General features: G+C 36.0%; 2 protein-coding genes across 2 annotated transcripts; one reads left to right on the top strand and one right to left on the bottom strand.

Moving 5' to 3' along the window:
• The first annotated feature begins 4,161 nt into the window (after positions 1-4,161).
• On the top strand, positions 4,162-7,597 carry LOC149814999 (cytokinin riboside 5'-monophosphate phosphoribohydrolase LOG8-like). Its single transcript, XM_089990112.1, has 7 exons — positions 4,162-4,544; positions 4,837-4,934; positions 5,025-5,055; positions 6,270-6,369; positions 6,465-6,535; positions 6,638-6,781; positions 7,090-7,597. Exons 1-7 carry the CDS (start codon positions 4,431-4,433, stop codon positions 7,180-7,182), a joined length of 651 nt encoding a protein of 216 aa, XP_089846238.1. The 5' UTR covers positions 4,162-4,430; the 3' UTR covers positions 7,183-7,597.
• Positions 7,598-8,721: 1,124 nt separating this feature from the next.
• LOC149814998 (uncharacterized) lies at positions 8,722-20,390 on the bottom strand. Its single transcript, XM_089990462.1, has 5 exons — positions 20,312-20,390; positions 20,106-20,235; positions 19,897-20,026; positions 19,687-19,812; positions 8,722-8,868 (listed from the first exon to the last, which is right to left on the bottom strand). Exons 1-5 carry the CDS (start codon positions 20,388-20,390, stop codon positions 8,722-8,724), a joined length of 612 nt encoding a protein of 203 aa, XP_089846588.1.
• Positions 20,391-21,015: the final 625 nt, after the last annotated feature.

The raw sequence follows: 21,015 nt of genomic DNA, 5'->3' as shown, positions 1-21,015 counted from the left end.
TCATTAAATTGCGAACAGTAGGATGGAGGTGGCCTGCCAGTCTTGTTCATAAGCCCCTTCATTGCATTAAAATCTCCAATAGCCATAACTGGGTCATGTAATGAAACAATATATATAATGTTGCAACTGCAGCGTCTCAAAATGCCTCAAACTGAGGTTCAAGAGGCAGGTAGATACCAAGAATTATGAAATTCATAAGAACACCAGGATTAAGGGTGTCAACGGGTTGGGTTTGGTTCGGATTCAGGTGAAACCAGACTCAAACCAGATTTGAGATGATGGTACCTGCAGGTCCAGACCCGGGTCTAATCGAACCCATCATAAGAAAAAACTTACCCGAATCCTATAAGGACTACATGAACCAGACCCAGTAAATTTGACTACATCTTACTACATTGAAAATTTGCAGATCTTAATTGGAACTCGGGTCTGATATAAAATTTCACAAACCAAAAATTGGCTCCATGTATTAATCGAACCCTTCGGGTTCGACCCGGATTCTAATCCGGTCTTCTTATTTATCACCAAAACCTAACCCTATAGGGTTTGGTACAGGTCGAGTCCGGGTCAAACCCGACCCGTTGACACCCCTAACCAGGACAGCTACAACTAGTAGCAATACAATGGTCCCCAAACGTAGAAGTGATTCATACACTTATAGTTGCATGTACTAGAGAGCAACCAAACATATAGAAATGATAAACTTATAGTTGCATCCATTGTAAATATTTATAACAATTGAATGCTTTATCCAGAGTACGATAAGGAATTTGAAATTTGTTAAAATTAATCAAATTGGTTAACCTTGTTAGTGTCAGATAAAAAAAATCCATTAAAAACAGACATGCGCACATGCACCGTCAAAAGCAAGGCATGGATGATAGATGTGATATATTTTAGTAAGGTACATTGTCCTCCTTGCAACCAGGCCATCACCATGATGTTCTAGTATGGCCACCCATTGTCCTACCATGGATGTACATTTCTTTCATGAAGAAAGTTCTTGGAATGCTTGCCTTGACAGCAACATGCATCCACCTATAAAAGCATTAACAAATGGTATCTATTTTTTTTTACAGTCATATCAAACTTTCTTTAAGTGGGGTATCCCACAGTATGGGAAATTATTGCCACGATTAACTTTTTATTTAATACATTCCGTCATAAAAAAAAAAACTTTGTATTTAATACATTCGCAAGAAGTAAATTCAGGATAATATAAAAAAATTATAGTAATTTAGAAAAAACAGCATAAGTTATTGGCTATCTAGAGCCAACATTTGAGTTATTACAATTAACTGCTTACTTTATCTCATTTCAAATACCACTCATAAAAATGACATTTTTATATTATTTACTAGACAATAAACCTTTTACTGTCTTGTTAAATAAATTGACAATGAGGGCATTTCTGTCACTTATTTTACTAAAAATAAATGTCAACTGACTAATTTTGAGAGTATCTTTTTGAGATATCCTAATCCTGTCATAATCTTAAATATGATAAAAGCAAATGCAAGGGTATCAGGTGAGAAAAAATGAATGCTTTAAAACTTTTTCTTAATTGACATTCTTGTCATGTAGGTTGATAATATAATTAAAAATTTATATGGGCATGTACATAGTGTTTTCATAAAAAAAGAAATGTTACTTACATGACACAGTAAGTTTTTAAAAATTAATAAGCTCTCTCTCTCTCTCTCTCTCAAACATCTCTTTCTCCTTCTTGATAGGCATAGATTAAGGAAACTATCATTTTCTCTCTTTCTTTTGAAAATGTCTTTCTCCTCCTTCGTAGCCATAAAATGAAATTATTTTGTAATTTTTTAGAATTATCAATATATTTATGGTTTTCATTATTTTTACTTTTAATCTTGATAAATGTATATGATGTAAATGGATTCAGCTATGACATGAATCGTCTACTCACGGAATCAGTACCAGAAATGATATTCAGTAATATCCAGATCTGTATTCAGTAAAGAACATAGCTACAAGAAAAATAAATATATATGATGCGGGAAGACAAAGAGAAAAAGCAAGTGCTAAAAAATAAAATGAAGTGGGAAGCCAGAAACACTTGTGAAGCGATCATGTAAGTACATGAAAAATGAAAAGAAAACACAGAAGAAAATATGAAGCAGGGGCCGAAGCAAATTATTATATAATCATATAAAACCAACATGCAAGCTTTGTTATAAAAAATATTATTTTTCAATATTAAAAACATATGAAGTGAGGAGAAGCAAGTGAGAAGTTACAAGATGCGAGAGAGAAACATTAAGAAAGCTAAAAGAGAATCGATTTAAGAAACGAAGATGGAGCAAGCTTCCCACTAAAAAAGAAATCGAGTTTCTCACATTTCGAAAGTGGGGTTTCCAAAGTTTCTCTTCCTTTTGAGGAAGCGAGGAGAGTTTCTAATTTCCTAAGCGAGCTTCCCCATGTAGCAAGAAGCTTCCCGTAACTATGGTCTAAAATAGTAGATCCAAATCTGACATATCAGAAACCCAAAGTTGTCAAGGATAATTCAGGATGAAGATCTGATCCAGATACACTCAAAATGACTGAAGACCATCCTAAACTTAAGGAGTGTGTTAAGAAGAACGATAAAATTGGGATTCCGCCAAACCATCGCTTGCTAGAAGGTAACCTCTTCCTTACGTGAATAGAGCTAGAGATCTTGAACTGTGGACTCAGGGATGTAAACGGATCAGATTTTATTCAGTATTCTACCGAATCCTACCTCATTTGGTTGGATTTAGTAAGTCGACACCATGTCCAGTCAAAATTGAATGTGGATATGGTTTTTATTTGTTGTTACCGAAATCCTAAGGATATCCGGATTTGCCGACCCAAATATGATTATATACAAAAAATTGGATTTGATATGAGATTTTCACTGTCTGAATCCTAATTCGTTTAACCAACATTCAATTAGGGGTGGCAATTTCTGACAGGACCCGCCAACCCGACCCGCCAACCCGCCTCTTAGGCGGGTTCGGGTTGGGCTTAAGCCAACCCGTTTAATAAACGGGTCGACCCGCGTAACCCATTTATTAAACAGGTGGGGTTCGGGTTGGGGGTATGCCAACCCGTCAACCCGCCAACCCGACCCGCCAACCTGCCTACCTGCCAACCCGATCTGTCAACCCGCCAACCTGACCCGCGAACCTGAAAACCCGTTTACCCGACCCAACCCATTTATTAAATGGGTTGGCGGGTCGTGTCGGGTTACCCGTTTATTAAACGGGTCGAGTTCGTGTTTGCCACAGCTGACCCGTTTAATAAACGGGTCGGGTTCGGGTTGAGGTATGCTGACACGCCAACCCGCCAACCCGACCCGATTGCCACCCCTACATTCAATTAATTGAAATTTGGTATTTGACTACATCCAACCTGAATCCAAACCATTTACATCCCTATGTGAACCTAAGCCATAAGACCACCATGTTTTCTGACTTTTTTTTTCGATAGCCGTTTCCTGACTCATTTTTTGTTTGTTCAGACTACATCTAAATGTTAAATCTCATTAGAATGGAAAAACACTTGTAAGAACACGTTGTAAGCTCAAAACTTTTCAAGATAAGCCCAAAACAAGCAAAAGATATTTAAGCTAGTAGGATCAAATTCGACTTTATCCGAATTTGACTAATTATGCAAGATCTCATTAGATCAGATCAGTAAATTCTAGAGCCCAATCGAATCCAACCTGTTTACATCTCTAAAAACTGGATATAAAGCTTAGTTTCACAAGTTGTTGATGTCATCGTTAAAATAAATGGTGATGATGAAGGCCACTGGCGGTGGTATTTTTAAACAATAAAATTTGTGTTTTGGCATATCACCTCAAAAGTTCGTCATTTGGAAATACGACAGGGAGGTGTTGGTCATTCTACAAATCCATGGGTGAGTGTTAGTGGTCATTTTTAAAGCACCCTAGCGCAAGCTCTTTTCGACTCTTGTTTTATTTAACTTTTTTAATTTCATATTATATCGACCTCCCATTAGAAAATCCGAAAAACTATATATAAAAAAGATTCATGTCTCACCTTTTCTTGTTTTTTTTTATACTTGGAGATGGGAATTAAGAAGCCTTTAGCATGATTTATTTGCGTTGAAAATTTTGTTCCCTCCCTTTATAAGCACGCCGACAGAGGCATAGATGGGAAAATATGGTTTGCTAAAAGAGAGACTGAATTGGAAAGCAATGGAGAATGTGGATTTTATGTGTTGTTCTTATGTACCATGAGTTTCCCATGGTGGTGGTGCTGTGGGATTTGTTATGGGGCCACTAGAAAACTTTATATCTGAATGTGGGGAGGATGGACACCTCTTCCAGAACTGATTCTGTGATTGTGGTTTTCAAGAGATATTGAATTCATAGTTTTGTTTCTTAGATATAGTTTGATGGTTTTTGTGGTGTTGTGGGCATGATGGAGAGGGATAGTATGAAGAGATTCAAGAGAGTTTGTGTCTTCTGTGGGAGCAGTTCAGGGAACAGAACAGTTTTCAGTGATGCTGCTCTTGATTTGGGGAATGAATTGGTTGGTAGTCTGCTTTTCTTTCTGTTGTGTCTTTTTCTATGCTTCTCTTTTAGTATGTTTTCTCCTTTCCAATTCATGAATCCACTTTTTGTTGTATATGGTTGTCATGAATTTGTGGGTTTGTCTTTATTTAATTGTATTTATGAGTTTTGGTATTGGTGTATGGTTTTGTTAAGTTTGTAAATAGGTGGGCGTGAAGTTTTCCCATTTGGTGATCTTAAAGGGTGTCCATTTAACAATTAGTTCCCTTTTGTGGTTTCCTGACGGGTTTTGTTTTCCTTTGTGTATTTAGGTGGAGAGGAAGATAGATTTGGTTTATGGAGGAGGGAGTGTAGGATTGATGGGTCTGATTGCTAAGACTGTTTTTTATGGTGGTTGCCATGTTCTTGGGTAAGGAAGCCTTGAAGTAAAGAGATATTGTACTCTTGGAGATTCAAAATTTATACTAATAACTATGTTTGTTATCTCTATTAATTGTAGAGTGATCCCCACAGCCCTCATGCCACTCGAGGTACTACATAAAACTCAGATTCTGTCTCTGTTTTCATTATGTATCGTGCTTTTGATTCCTATGTATGTTTTGCTAATGCAATTCTTTGTTATTCTTTTACAGTTGAACGTAGATAATTTTTAGTTGACTTTAGGAAATTCTCTTGGCAGATGTTCTTGGAAGTTTGGTGTCTTGGGGTGAATATAATTTTCTAATCATAGTCTGATTATGAAATTAGCCTTCACGGAATTGAATTTGTATATTTGAAAAGAAATGGTCGATCAGGAATATTGGAAGTTCTCTGCAATTTTTTATTTAGGTTAGAATGAAGAATGTCTTCAAACTTGTGGGTTGGTAGTGCAACAGTGTTCTCTTACTCAACGAAGTCAGGCCTTGGTACTATAGCCCCGAGTGACTATGGTTACCTGAACGGAAGGAGTTACCGCAAGATCTTTGAATGTAATGTAAATTTCACTCGCTAAGTACCTTGAAATGTTCTATATTCATTAAAAGTGTGAAATTCATTAGAACAACGCGTACTAGAAATGAAAAAGATAAAGAACGGGAAGAAAAAGGGCTCGCTGATGTATGTCGAACAACTTTTTCTTCTATCAATTGTTGAGTCCAAAAAACATTAATATCTTCTTAGTTACTAATTGACCATGAATTTGGTGGTGTTACCTATGGTCATTTATTGAAGTCCTTATTTTCTAGTATAGCCCTTTAAGAACAGAAACTCTCAGTTAGTTTCAGGTAAATGTTCATCATGGGTTGCTTTTGGTTTTTCATTCTATCAATCAACAAAATTTGTTGTGGGAAAATTGCTTTATCATGCAATCTGCAGGCAATTGTTCATTATTTGGGTGCATTAGCACTTAGAACTGGGCTCTTGATAAGGCTAGTTAACAATGCCATTGTTCTTTTCTCACATCTATCGGTCCATTGGCAGAAAGGTTATATTTTGCCAAATGCAGCTTATATTACCAAAGCAAGAATTGTATTTTTGGAAACTTTTGTTGGAGCAAGTATTGTTAATCCCTGTGCTTGTTGGAACTTGAGGGGGTTGTAAACTACTTTTTTCTCTTTTAAGCATCATCTTGTTATGTTAACATGAGGGATTTTGGTATATTTCAGTATATGTGTACATATTTTTCCATCTATATGCTGTCTGCATTTGTAGACTGGTTCATGTTAATGATGGTTCAAGGGATGGAAAAAAAAATTTACGTTTGTAGATATCTGGTGAAGCTGTTGGTGATGTGAAGACAGTTGCTGATATGCACGAACGTAAAGCAGAAATGGCACGGCAATCTGATGCTTTTATTGCACTCCCTGGTAATGTTTGATTATGTGAATATCTAAAGGCTTAGTAAACCTCCGCCATTTTTACCTGTTGCATGTTTTACTCATGTTGGTCTACAATGTCTTAGGAGGTTATGGAACCATGGAGGAACTACTGGAGATGATAACTTGGTCACAGCTCGGGATTCATGACAAACCTGTAATTCCCCATCCTTTTACAAATTCTAGCATAGAAAGATCTCTCCTGAGGAAAGTTTTGGTTGGTCTGGGTTGCTGACTTTTATCACTGCAATTCACCCAGATTGGTTTGTTAAACGTTGATGGGTACTTCAATTCCTTGCTTGCATTATTTGATAATGGTGTCGTTGAAGGTTTTATAAAACCAGATGCTCGGCATATAGTTGTCTCTGCACCAACTGCACAAGAATTGATACTGAAGATGGAGGTATCATAACCTTTTTAGTTACTTTTGTGTGTTCACTCTGGTATTAGTTTCATTAGCAAAAACCTGTTTGCCATATATCTTATCCCACTTTGTTTAGCCAAAAAAAGAGAATTTTACATTATGTAAAGTTTGCTGACAAGTGCCCCAGAACTTGGTGGCCAGGTTTTGAACATCAGGTGCTTGACCTGATGTTTCTGAAGACCAAGTTGATTGATCTATTAAGTCGCTCAAGGGAGTTCCTCAGGTTGATTTATGAAGCAATTCTATCTGAGATTGGTACTCATTCTCTCTTCTATTTGAACATGTAGGAATACACACCAGTCCATAAACATGTGGCACCACGTAAATGTTGGGAGATCAAAAAACTGGGCTATTCAACACAACCTGATCCGTCTCGATAGTCAGACATGATAGCAGTAACTATTCTATGCTTGATTCGTTGCTGTTCAATTGGTGTATATGAAGTGGACTCAAAGGGTCCATCAAATGTTCCTACTTTTTGCCAATTGTATTTTCATTGAAGCATCCTTCTTGTCCTTGGTTTAGCCCTTGTACAACACTTTCATCCTACCAAGAAACTTGGCTGAATTAGGAAATGAACAACTGTCTGGTCCTGGAAAAACTGTGGAAAAACAAGCTGTGGTCCTTCTCAGGCCAGATCACCAGTAGACAGTCATAAAATACATGTAACAGGAACATTATGGAGGGGTGGGGACCAGGAAGTATCGGGAAGACCATGGCAGAGTTGTAAAACATCTTGTGCTTATGTTCTTCATTATGATTGAAATCCTTAGGAATGTGTCTTATATGTTCAAATTTCTAGCACTATAAATTTTGTGTCTTAATGCCACTGATGTGGGCATACTCTTCAAATGTCTATTAAGACCACTTCATCAAACTACACTGTTACATGGATATGGCTGTTGATATGCGGATACAACCATTTTTGTGAAGTTTTTAATATGACTAGTATACAAGGAGATTCACTACGGGGGCTGAAATGGGGTAGTTGTGACAGACTACAGATCCTAGTGGGCTGTCACCTGGGTTGCATGTGAGTACGGGTACAGAGGGTACGACATGGTAATTTCAAAAAATGTGGGTACAGGGACACAACTATATATATCACATAAATACAAAATAAAGTGAATATAATCTAAATATATATGCTATATCTAAAATATATATTATATACTGAAAATATAATTATAAATTATAAATTAAATACAAATGTGTATGTATGGAAGGTAAAATGACATGTCCTGGTGTCTATGCGTGTCGACACGGGGACATGCGTATGGACACAGGTACAAAAGGTAAAATGGCGTGTCCCGGTACCATAGCTGGTGGGTGTAGGGTTATTTTGTGGTTATTTTCCATGCAGTGTGCTTATCCAGAATTTGTCTGTTGGTGGTGGTGAAAGTCTAAACTTTAGTGGGCCTTGAACTGTTCCCTGGTCTAAGATCATGGAAGGGTTGTCCCATGGGACCCCTGTCTTTTTGAATGTCTTTCTTTTCTGATGTGGATGCGCGTGCAACTGTTTGCCAGCTTTGTGGGCATGTAGAAGTTGCGGTAAAGACTGAAAGGATGTTGTGTCTTGAAATTGGGCTCCTTCACCTGTCGTTGCAGAAACAGGTGAAAGCTGTAATAGTTACACTTGTGTGGTTTTTAGGGGCTCCCATGTGCTGTCATGGATGAGTTTTACAAATACATGCCTAACTTTTGAATGGGGTTAATTTAAACAGAACAGCTGCATCCCTGCTAAAATGTTCCATTCAAACGCCTTTGTCAGATACCACCTGATACCTCAAGAAGAATGACACTGAAACTTGAGAGAGAGGGACGGTAGCTAACGGAATGTAGAGGCAAATTGTTTCAAATTGCTGTACTGGTCAATCGATAGTTTTTTCAGATATTGCTGTACTAGTCAAATGACAGAGCTACAACTTGTGGAACAAATTGTGTTTCAGTACTGCAGGCTGAACCTGGCAGAGAACCTTGACCTGGTCCCTAGATTCCTTGGTCACATGGGCTGCCTTCCTACCTTTAAAACATACTGAAGTTTCATTGTTTGCCAGTGTTACAGGCTGCCAAAGTGGGCCAAGGCTTAGTTGCCCATGATTTTACTCAGCATCACAACTCATGAGGGAGTCACAGTGGGTTTTAAATAGGTGAAATTGCAACATCATGATTTTATCATCATATTTTTAAAAGCTGATACATTCCCCAAAATATGTGTATTTTAAAAATGCTTTTTTTATAATCTGTATTTTAAAAATCTTAGTATTTTTATCGTACGTATTCCTTCTCTAGCAATTTACTGTTAGCACCAACGCCGTTATTCTTCACCTTCTTCACTTTCATCTCTCTACGATAAGCTTTCATTAAAAAAAAGTGTTACCTCTTTTGAAAGCATCATGCTTAATTTTATCATGTTATTAATGCAATAAAACAGCTTTTATGTCTTTATATTTTCTTTAAGGGTTTACATTTTTATATTTTATTTTTTTTATTTATGCCCATATTGTCTACATTTAAAATGAGATTTTTTTCACAGATTTTTCTGAGAACGAGATATGTGGTCGAATGATGTTTATTATGTTTGTGAGTGGAGTGGTCCTTTTGATGTACAAATTAACACTTTTCCGATATATTTGCTTAAGATTATCCAAAAAAGATATCAGAGAATGACCGTACTGTTTTTGCAAAAATGGTATGTTTTTCAAAATACCTAGCAATTTGACAAATTTTTTTGCATATCCAAAATTTCAATTCTCAAAATTTTAGGACAGTTTTACTCCTACACAAATATAGCACGAGGATCGTGACTCTTTGCTTGGGAATGTTTTCGTGAATGTCCCCAAAAGGTCGTACTGTATTTGTGAATGCCCTCCTACTTGTATTGTTTTTTTTTTTCTTTTGGCATCACTTTTGCAAATAACAGGCAAGAGGACATTTGCTTGACATGCCGCAACCATGAGTTCAAGGGTCATCAAAATGTGTGAACCTCCTTTTACTAAAATCGTATAAGGGGCTCAGGCAAGAGAAAGTTCATAAATGTGTGGAGACATTCGGAAATACAATACTTTCACATTTGTGAATGTCCTCTTGGTTGTGCCCCTTATGCGATGTTAATAAAAGGAGGTTCGTAATTCATGGTTGTGAATGTTGTATTGTATTTTCGAATGTCAAGACATGTCAGACAAAGAGCCTTCTCACTAGTATTTGCAAAAGTGCCGCTAAAGGTTAAAAAAAAAAACTTAAAAGATGCTTCAAAAGAACCTCTAAAGGCTATTTTTTTTTAAGGCAAACTAGGGTTAGGCAAATCCCAAACAGTTATTCAGTGTACCACTAGGTTTTTAACCTGCCGCTTAAGGCCCTTTTGCCTTTTTAGTGTGCACCATACATTTTTGGGAACATTCACAACCATGAGTTGTGAAGGTCATATTATATTTGCAAAAATGTCCACTTGCCTGAAAAAAAAGGGGTTGTGAATGTCTTATTGTATTTTGCAAATATCCTCATGTTTGTGCCATTTTTTATTCATGGAGGTTAACACATTTTAGGGACGTTAACAAGTGAAGAGTTGTAAAGGTCATGCTATATTTGAGGAGGGATAATTAAAAATAGAGAATCCAATTTTTTGATATGCCAAAAATTTTGGCAAAATTACTAGGTATTTTGGGCAACGCGCCATTTTTGCAAAGGCAGTACGATCATTTTCTGGAAAGATATTTGCTTAACCCAAGCTAAAAGTTTTCAAGGTATTTGAAAATTTTAGATAAAAACTTTGTAGGATATACTAACTAAGGCTAATTTTGAAGCCTATTTGAAAATTACCTGGTAAACAATTATTCAAATATTTCTCCTATCTAAGGCTGGGAAATGAGTCGAGTCGCTCATGGCTCGGCTCATGTTCTGCTAAAAAATCACTTGTCCAAGCTTGTCTTGGCTCATAGAAGTATGTTAACTATATAATAATAGATATGTTTTACATATATTTTATATCGTGAAATGTAGATGATTGAAATGTTTGGCTTGCAAATAATTAGTTTAGAGTTCAAATCTTATTGCTTACAGCTTTGAAACATTACATTTATTTTGCAAATGAACTAGTTTGAGCTTGGCTCAATAGGTTTAGATTAGAGTCTAAAACCTAGTATTCTTAATTTTGAAACATGCATTGTTTTAGTAAGCGAGCCAGTCAAGCTCGTCTTGTTTAACACAGGCCAGCAATGGCAATGAGCTTGATCTCAGCATGGCTCACCACAACAACAAGCCACGCTTAAACACCCTCTGTTCAGTTAGTTTGACTCACTTATCAGCCCTACTCCTGACCCTATTAAAGATTTGGCCTCTCTCAAAGAGTAATGATAAGTTCTCCAAAAATATGAAAAGGTCAAGGAAAAAGGTAAAGCAATTATCATTTTTACAGACCAACGGGCTCAGCAAGACTGGTAGGAGCAGCTAGTGCATGTCACCTTGTGTTGGGACGTTGCAGGTTCAAAACCCAATGGTATAGTTGTGCTGTTCTCTATTAGGTACTTTTCTCTTTTCTCCAATGCTCAAGTGCCTCCATTGTTGGCAACGTGTTCAAGCTGAAGGACACAAAGCGATCAATGCTTACAAGCACACATCTCTTGCCACAAGGCTGAAGCAGTAGGCTTCCTGATGAGCAAAGGGGTAGCAGTCTTGAGGTTTTACGCTGCTACATATTTGGGCTGGTAAACGAGCAAAGCTTGTGCTGTTCGGGCTTGGCTTGTGAGCTCGTCAAGAACTGAGCCGAACTAGAGCTCATTACAAGCCAAGCTTTTCGAGCCCATCGATCATGAGTAGTTCATTTTTTTAAGAAATTAATTTTAAGTATTTTTTAAAGCTTGATAATATATAAAATATATATAATATGCATATTATTTATATGGTATATGTATAAAATATATAATATGTAAAATGAGCATGTACTAGCAGAACAGTGAGCTGCTCGTCTCATTTTTCAGCTCTATCGCATGTGGTGACCATTAGGAGTGTCAATGGGTCTGGTTTACCTAAACCCGACTCTGACCAAACCCTATAAGATCCCCGGGTATGGTGATAAATAATAATGCCTGATTAAAACTCAGGTCCGGAACCGAAGGTCTGACTAATACATGGATCCAAGTATAGTTTGTAAAATTTTATACCAGACTCAGGCCTGACCCGAGTTCCGATTATAAATTGAATCTAATTAACTAATTATGAAAGATTTAGGGTCCTATTATTTATCATGAGTCAGGAGACCACTTGATTCTATCTTTACTGGCACTTAATAAATTTTCCTTTCTTTAAAAAAAATATTAAAATTTTAAAAAGGAAGAATCTTATATGTTATGCATGATGATTGGTTATTCACTAGGGATGGCAGTGGGGCGGGGGACAAGGTCTCCACCCCCGCCCCGCCTCAAGATTTTATCCTCCACCCCCGCCTCCATCCCCGCTGGGGATGGATTTTATCCTCCACCCCCGCCTTCATCCCTGGTTCAAACGGGGATGAGGCGGGGCGGGGATATTGCGAGGAAAAGTGGATCGGGGCGGGGACGGGGCGGGGAAAAGTGCACGTCCATCCCCGCCTCCACCCCGGGCGGGGATGGATTTTAACCTTCGTCCCCACCTCCATCCCTGTTTCATACCCTTCATCCCCGGTCCAAACGGGGCGAGGCTGAGGCCCCGCTTTCCCCGGTCCACTGTCATCCCTATTATTCACATGCATAACAATGTTTTATTTGTTCTTAGGGCACGTTTGGAAGGGAGAAAGATGCAGGAGAAGTGATGCAAAACAGAAAATCCATACAGATTTTCTGACCATTCCAAAGAGGAGACCTTTTTTTTTGAAAGGCAAGTTGGGGTTAGGCAGACCCCTACAAGATATCTCTTAAGATGGCATAGGACCCTGCTACCACATTGGTGGCACGAGAGAGACTTTTTTGCTTATAGAGTTTTTCCAAAAAATACACTTTTAGATAGAAAACATTCCTCCATGAGGGGGGGGGTGTGGAGGAATGTTTTCTACCAAGAGAAAATTTATTTTTACACTCTCCGCCACTCATCTCACCACCACCCACCGCCATCATCCTCCTTCTCTCTCTCATTTTTTTACATTTTCCCATTTTGTTTTTCTCATGCTATATAAACAAACAAAAAACTTTCTTTTGGAAAACTTCTCATAAATGCGCAAACAAACTTATAACTTCATTTTTTTAAATATACAGATGTTCTAACAAATTTATAATTTCATTTTCAAACACATGGCAATGTCATTTAAAGAAAAGATTGCAAATAATCAAATTATAAGCTTTTGCTTTTATATAGTTTACTAGAATGTTAATCAGCCCGTCCGTATGGCAGGGCTCTCGATAGTAAAGATTTATTTCAAATTTTTTATTATAAAAACAAATAAAATTAATGAATATATAAAGATAGGTATATATCTAAAATAAAATTATTTTTCTTAAAGAGAGGTATATAAAAATTATTAAAGCTAACAACTAACCTTCTATACCATTTATAGTTGAGGAAGAAAGGTCTGAAAAGATTAACCAAACATGTTGTGAACATTTTAGGGGAAGAAAAAGAAAAATTAGGTTAATTTTAGAACATCTTTATGCAAAAAAATGTAAAGAAAAAACTGCATACTATTGATTGTATTGGATATGAGTCAGTTGACAGGGATATGAGCCTAGTAGAAGATTCTACAGATGTTGATTTAGGACTGGGCAGCTTTGAAAGTATGTATTGTAATTTGACATGCCGAGTCACTTGACATACCCTCTATTTATAGATTAATCCCACAGAAACGGTTAATTGTCCTCTATAATAGCCATTCTTAATAAAAAATAAAAAGTTGCATCTCATGCATGAAATGGTTTAGTTACCAAGAAATAAAAAGGTAAGCTCTCACATTTTTAGCATAGTGGCCATGCAAGATTGGCAACTTATGAGAACATTGAGAGAGATGTTTTAAGTAGAAATCATGCATGTTTGAAAAGGTAACTGCTAAATTTGTATTCTTAATGTGATTTTAATATAACAATTAAGATATATATATATATATATATATATATATATATATATAGAGAGAGAGAGAGAGATGAGTTAGGGGGCCTGAGATAGGAGTTATAATTGTAGCAACTAAAGAGATTTTAGAAAATTACAATATGCCATGTAAGACATTGTTTTGGATAGCTACATCAAGAATGACCAAACAAATTTTTAATTACATTATTACAAGACATGGCAAGTACCACGGGCTTACTTTTTTCAACAAGTCAATGCGGCACGATGGTCATTCCTTACCGCCGCAAGCCTACTTATCACTCTGTCACAAGCATAGAATGCTTCGCAAACCCACAACGCGTCAAGCTGCCCAACCTAATAGTCAAATGACGCATACCAACATTTTTCATGTGCTCAATCATTTTCATTGGCCCTACGTGAAATTCCATTAGAAGGAGGGGTGAATAGTGAAATTCATTGCAGATCGATAATATAAAAAATATGACAATTAGGCACAACATAATAAACACAGGATTTATACTGGTTCGGCCGAGTTATTGATCTACATCCAGTCCCCAAGTAAAACACTTGAACCTTTCACTATAAAATCCGTGTTACGGGATAAATAGTACAATACCATCTTCCTCAGAGGTCTACTTCTCTCAATAGAGAAGGAAAACACCCACTTCCTCAGAGGTCTACTTCTTTCAACAGAGAAGGGAAACATCATCTTCCTCAGAAGTCTACTTCTCTCAACAGAGAAGGGATACAACAGTAAACAAAAAGTTACAACACTTTCCTATAGAACCTTCAGAATGATATGCAGAGTATGAATGCACGTATGAAGATTCTCTCACAATGCTCTCTCTTTTGAAAATAGGTAGAATAATCTTTCAGGAGAACAGAATGTTCTTTTTTTTTTTTTAGACACACATTTGATTCTTTTGTCAGAGAGTTTTTCTTGTCTTTTTTTCTTTCTTTTTTTCTTTCTTTTTTTAAGCTTTTTTTTAGTGTGCCGAGTAAGAATATTTCTCTTTGAAAGCTCACAAGTATATTATGAAATATTATTTTGTCTGTATATATATAAACCTTTAAAAAGTAGTCATTGCTTTTTAAAATGCTTTGAAATAATTGTCCTTTTATGATGTGAGATGCCAGGTTATATCAAAAACAACTTTTATAGAAAAAGGTGTGAAATGATATGTGTACTATATATTACTTTTTCAGAAATCGTCATAACTTAAATAATTGTTAATTAATAAATGTTTGGTGTATTTAAATAATGATAGTTTCTTCAAGTCGTCATTTCTAAATTAAATAGTTTGAGGTATAATATATGTTGATGTATTTAAAAATGAGATTTAATTTGTAATAGGTCTTTTCTCAAATAAATGGTTTGTCATTGAACGTTGAAGTATTTAGAAATATAATTTATATTGTAATTTATCTTTACTCAATTAAATGATTTATAGTGCATTAATTGTTTTATTACAAATCGTCATTTCTTTGTTTAAATGTATGAAAGTACAATAAATGCTTGTTTAGTATTTTAATTTACAAATGGTCATTTCTTGAGTAAATGCTTTTTAAGTACCATTTAATTGCTTACTAAAAGAATGATGACTTCAAATATAAGTCATCACTTTTTGAGTGAGTGTTTTTTAAATTATATTTAATGCTTAAAGAAATAAATGGTTATTTCTTAATTTAATAAAATAATATTTATTTTCTCAAATCGTCATTTCTAAAATGAATGATTTGAAACTCAATAAATGCTTGAGTAATACTTATATTATAAATAGTCATTTCTTAAATAAATGATTGTATGTTATGAACCAATATATCTTTTCACAATTTGTCTTTTCTTATATAAATGTTTATGTATTATGAACCAAAATTTCTTACGTAAATATTTGTGTATTATGAACCAATGCATTTTGTCTTTTCTTACATAAATGCTTTTGAAATCATGAGCTTTTATATCTTGTCAAATTGTCTTTTTCATAAATGTTTGTAAGAAGTACAATTAATGCTTTTGAAATCATGAGCTATTACATCATGTCAATTTGTCTTTTTCATAAATGTTTTTAGGAAGTACAATGATTGTTTCAAAAAGGTGTTTTTAAAATACTACAATATACATAGCATATCTTTTTATGAAAGCTTGACTTTTTGTAAATAAATGGCTTATATGATTTCAAAGCATATAGTCTAATATGAAATAAGCATGCTTCTAAAGGTTCTGTTACATATGACTCTAAAGAAGAAAAAATCTTCATCTTGAAGTAGTTGATCTTCTTGAATAATCTTTAATGCATCTCTTTGGCTCATCAATCTTTTTCTTCAGAGTAGTATAATTGCATCAAATTGGTACACTTGATCAAGTTGTCTTCACTCTTCTTAAATGAAATAACCTTGCATCAAATATACGTTAAATACATAACACATCATATACAGTCATAATATAACATATCCAGTTTCAAATATGAAAGTATATCATATTTATCATATCTCATGAAAGCATATCATATATTTATCATGTATCATTATGCATCATGAAAGCATATCATATTTATCATGTATCATCAAAACATAGTTTCTCAACACTATGCACCACCCTGTGCGCAACTGCCTAGCAGAAGCTGATCAAGCGCATTTCCAAATACGCATTTCATGTCGTCCATGTAGCTTAGTACATAATTGTTTCATACCAGCAATCACTTTCAAAAGAGATACAAACTTTGCCTTAGCCTTACGTGTCATAGAGTGTATTATGACTATATGCGTACAACATAGCAAAACCTCGCCACTGAAGGAACAAGACCTTGCAGCCCCTAGTCCGAAGACCAGTTGATGATTGAACACCTTAACGAAGAGCACCACCCAAACTCATTCATCGATGCCTAGACATCCAGTCGCCTAGCCTCGAGTCACCATACTCGATTGGAACTACCTAAGGTGATTTATAGAGGAATTAGCCTTAACCCGCATGCACCCCCATGCATCCAACCACTATGCATAAAAAACATCTTGCAAGCCGAGAGGTCTTTAACTAAATCTCCAAAGGTAACATCCTCTGATCCGTTGGCACTACTTAACCGAACAATGTTCCACGTCTATGCCACCACACAATGATGCACTAACGATGATACTGATGCCTATTTCATGCCATGATACCACCACACGTCACTGATCAAGTGAACACATACCGTGCATTCCTACACTCGATACATTTTCCACTCAGTAGAGCTCTGCACTGCACATGCCCCCATTCTGATAGATCGGCCCAAGATAATCTCTCCCACCCAAAACCATTGTCGTCATCGACAATGTTGGTGCAGGTAAGAACACAGTCTTCACTGATATGTCAGTTTTTCTTTATACTTATCTTTGGTTTACTCTTTTTCTACAGCCTACTCAACTTGTTCTGGTTTACATCCAACGTCGCCACAACCTTTAACACGTCAAGTCTCACACCTTTAACACATCACCCACTACAACAAAGCAGTAGATTAGCAACGACCACATTCCGTCGCTAACTATGTTAGCGACAGATTAGCGACAACGAGGCGACAGTATGCTTACGTCGCGAATATTTCGACGCTAACTGGCGACGGAATTATTCTGTCGCTAATTGCGACGGAATAACGAGCGCTATATTCCATCGCCAATCCGCCGGTACTAAACGGCGACCACGGCTTGGCGACGGATTTAATTTCGTCGCTATGCCGTCGCTAGATTAATATGAATAGCGACGGATGGTTCCGTCGCTATGCCGTCGCTAGATTAATATGAATAGCGACAGAATCATCCGTCGCTAATCCGTCGCAAACATAAAAAAAATCAAAAAAAATTATTTAAAAATTAATTACCGAGAACTGTACAATTTCTATTTCCTATACAATTTATATTTCCTGTAAATAAAAAACAAACCACACAAAAAAATTCATATAACAAGTATCTACAATAATTAATCGTTCCACCTTAAAATTAAGAAGTTTAATTATTTAGAATTCAACAATTACATTTAGGAAAAATAAAAAAAATAGAACTTCTTCAACACAGTCCTCTAATCATCGCCAAGATTTTGTGCGTCTTCTTGTTCATTGTCTTTATCTGTCCCTTCAGCTCCACTACCCTGATTATCGCTAGCAGCCTACACAAGAAAAGAACAGTCAGTATTGATAAACAAAATATAATGAAATAAATTACACACTATATGTGATTCTATCATGTGCTCATGTGTGATCTAAGGCAATAAAAAAACTCTATATGTGATTCTATCATGCTCATATGTGTGCTAAGGCAGTCAAAAAATTGAATATGTGATTATAGCATGTTCATATGTGTTCTAAGGCATCTAAAAAAACTCTATATGTGATTCTACCATGCTCAGATGTGCTTTAAGGCAGGCAAAAAACTATATATGTGATTCGATCATGCTCGTATGTGTGCTAAGGCAGTAAAAAAATTGAATATGTGAATATAGCATGCTCATATGTGCTCTAAGGCAGGCAAAGCCAAAAATTTTATATGTGATTCTATCATAAATGATATATAACATGTTCATATGTGTTCTAAGGCAGTTAAAAAACTCTATATGTTATTATAGCATGCTCATATGTGTGCTAAGGCAGTCAAAAAACTGAATATGTGATTATAATATGCTCATATGTGTTCTTAGGCAGTCAAAAAACTGAATATGTGATTATAGCATGCTCATATGTGTTCTAATGCAATCAAAAAAACTTTATATGTGATTCTATCATGCTCATATGTGCTCTAAGGCAGACAAAAAGTTATATATATATATATATATATATATATATATATATATATATATATGTGTGTGTGTGTGTGTGTGTGTGTGTGTGATTCTATCATGCTCATATGTGTGCAAAGGCAGTAAAAAAATTGAATATGTGATTATAGCATGTTCATATGTGTTCTAAGGCATCTAGAAAAACTTTATATGTGATTCTACCATGCTCAGATGTGCTTTAAGACAGTCAAAAAAACTATATATGTGATTATACCTGAGAGGGACCTGGAATCGAAGATCCTCTATCCTGAACAGCGGCCTTGATCTCATTTCGGAGAAAGGGGGCGACGGTGTATTGGAAGTAGTTATTCAGTGATTCATTAATGATCTCGCGTACATCATTACCGGAAAGAATAGTCGGCTGCTTGGAGCTTATGTCGGCGCAAGAAGTCGGTGAGTCGTAACTGGAAGAACCAATAACTGGTGAAGTGTTCATATTACTCCCAAACCCGAACACGCGACCTTTTTTGGGTTCACCTGCTGCAGTCACCCATGCTGTAGGATCAAATGATGGATGATGAGTAGCGTCTTTTCCATATCGCTCTACCATCTGTTGCTCATATGCCTCCTACAAAATAATGTTTAAAGTATTCATTAATAATTAATGATAACATTATGATAACTTGCATATATATTACAATGATTATTAATAGAATTAATACATACCGTTGTCGTTCTCGCCTTCTCTGATACGAAGACTCCCGTGGTCTTCCGTTTATGTGTTTCTACAAACACATCCTTATATGGTACACTGCCTCCTTTTTCTGCTTCCTGCGAAGTTGAATGACAAAAAATTTAGTACACAAGTTTGCAACAATACTTATAAAATTAATATTATATATTGATGAGTTACCATTTTCTTTAGGTGGCTCCCAAATGTCTTAGATCCACTTGTGTGTAGATGGGCTTCGGGCATCTTCGATCGATTTTGTGAAGCCTTCGCAGAGCGATTTTTAAATGCATCTCCCGCCCACTTATCGCACATTTCATCCCAGTAATCTCTCCTGATAGTAATAGGACCATGGTCCTTCCACAGTAATGGATCATCTACTACGCCAGATGCTTTTTTTGCTGCAGTCTTCATAGTGTGCAGCATGTCTGCAAATCGATTGGCAGCCACCTTCTGCCACACCTTCCTTGCATCATTTTCTTCCACCGTAGTTGCAAAGCGATTCGAAGCCTACAAATATTTTCAGAAAGTTAGTAGACATTGCTTAAATAAATTAAATATGAAACACATTAACTATGAGGAACAACTGTATACCATGAATGAGGACCACAATCTGTCTAACACCTCCTTTGGGTACTCTTTCCATTGAGCAACTGGTCCTGGTAGATGTTGAAGAAGTGAATTCCTAATCTCCCGTACTACTTCTTGTGGCTCAAACCTCGTGCTGCACATGAATTGTTACACAGTAAATATCAATATAAAATATTTAAAAGATATGCAATAATTGAAAACAAAATACTTACGGTCGATTATCGATATACACTATTCGAATGAGTCTTCTTGTGCCAGCCTGAGAAGACCCTGTTTCCTGTGTTGGCTGTTGACTTGTGCGATCAACTGGTGTAGGTGGGTCGTGTACAGGCGCAACATCATCTGTAAAAAAATACATTAGAAATTCTCAGAATGTGCATTTGAACTAATCAAGCATCTAATTAGTTATATGATATACCTATCACAGGAGCCCGTGAAGATGAAGGTTGAGCCTGGCTACTACTGAATGAACGACCACTATAACCTCCACGAACCATATTCTAACAAATAACATATGCCATACAATACATTCAAATAATTCACATCAAGTATTACAATGCATTCAAGTCATTCACATCAAGCATTGCAATGCATTCAAATAATTCAAATCATTCGTTAATTTCATAAATTATAATACATTCAGATAATTGAAATCATTCACATCAAGTATTACAATGCATTCGAATCATTCGTATCAAGTATTACAATACATTCAAATAAAATTTTTAATCATTCACACCAAGTATTGCAATACAACTCACATCAAGTATTACAATGCATTTAAATAGAGGTTTATAGTATAAGATTTTGCTCACTAGCTTGAGAATTCTTCTTCGTCACTAGTTTGACTTTCTTCTTCTTCTTCTTCATTGTTTGCCCATCCACTTGGTACATCATTTGGATCACATTCCTCTATGAATGTTTCATCAGCCAATGGAGATATGACATGCATATCATGCGCAACATCGTGACCATAAGCGAAGTCACAGACATCATCTGATTGATAGTAATCACTGTCTTCAGCTAACTCATCTTCCTGTAACTGATCATACTCGGGGTATAGTTTGGATTTCACCTTGCAAACTGCCCACCATTCATTTCTATCTGACTTTTTTATACTCG

The sequence above is a fragment of the Nuphar pumila genome, chromosome 15 (genome assembly GCF_984573655.1).
Source record: "Nuphar pumila chromosome 15, dmNupPumi1.hap1.1, whole genome shotgun sequence".
Taxonomy (NCBI): domain Eukaryota; kingdom Viridiplantae; phylum Streptophyta; class Magnoliopsida; order Nymphaeales; family Nymphaeaceae; genus Nuphar; species Nuphar pumila.
The sequence above is the reverse complement of the archived record's forward strand: the minus strand, read 5'-3'. Positions and strand labels throughout refer to the sequence as shown.

Coding starts and splice junctions, on each gene's coding strand:
- LOC149814999 (XM_089990112.1), top strand. CDS start 4,431: ATGATGGAGAGGGATAGTATGAAGAGATTCAAGAGAGTTTGTGTCTTC. Junction 6,370..6,464: donor TGCTTTTATTGCACTCCCTG/GTAATGTTTGAT, acceptor ACAATGTCTTAG/GAGGTTATGGAACCATGGAG. Junction 6,536..6,637: donor TCGGGATTCATGACAAACCT/GTAATTCCCCAT, acceptor CAATTCACCCAG/ATTGGTTTGTTAAACGTTGA.
- LOC149814998 (XM_089990462.1), bottom strand. CDS start 20,390: ATGGTTCGTGGAGGTTATAGTGGTCGTTCATTCAGTAGTAGCCAGGCT. Junction 20,236..20,311: donor TTCACGGGCTCCTGTGATAG/GTATATCATATA, acceptor ATTTTTTTACAG/ATGATGTTGCGCCTGTACAC. Junction 19,813..19,896: donor GATTGTGGTCCTCATTCATG/GTATACAGTTGT, acceptor AAATATTTGTAG/GCTTCGAATCGCTTTGCAAC.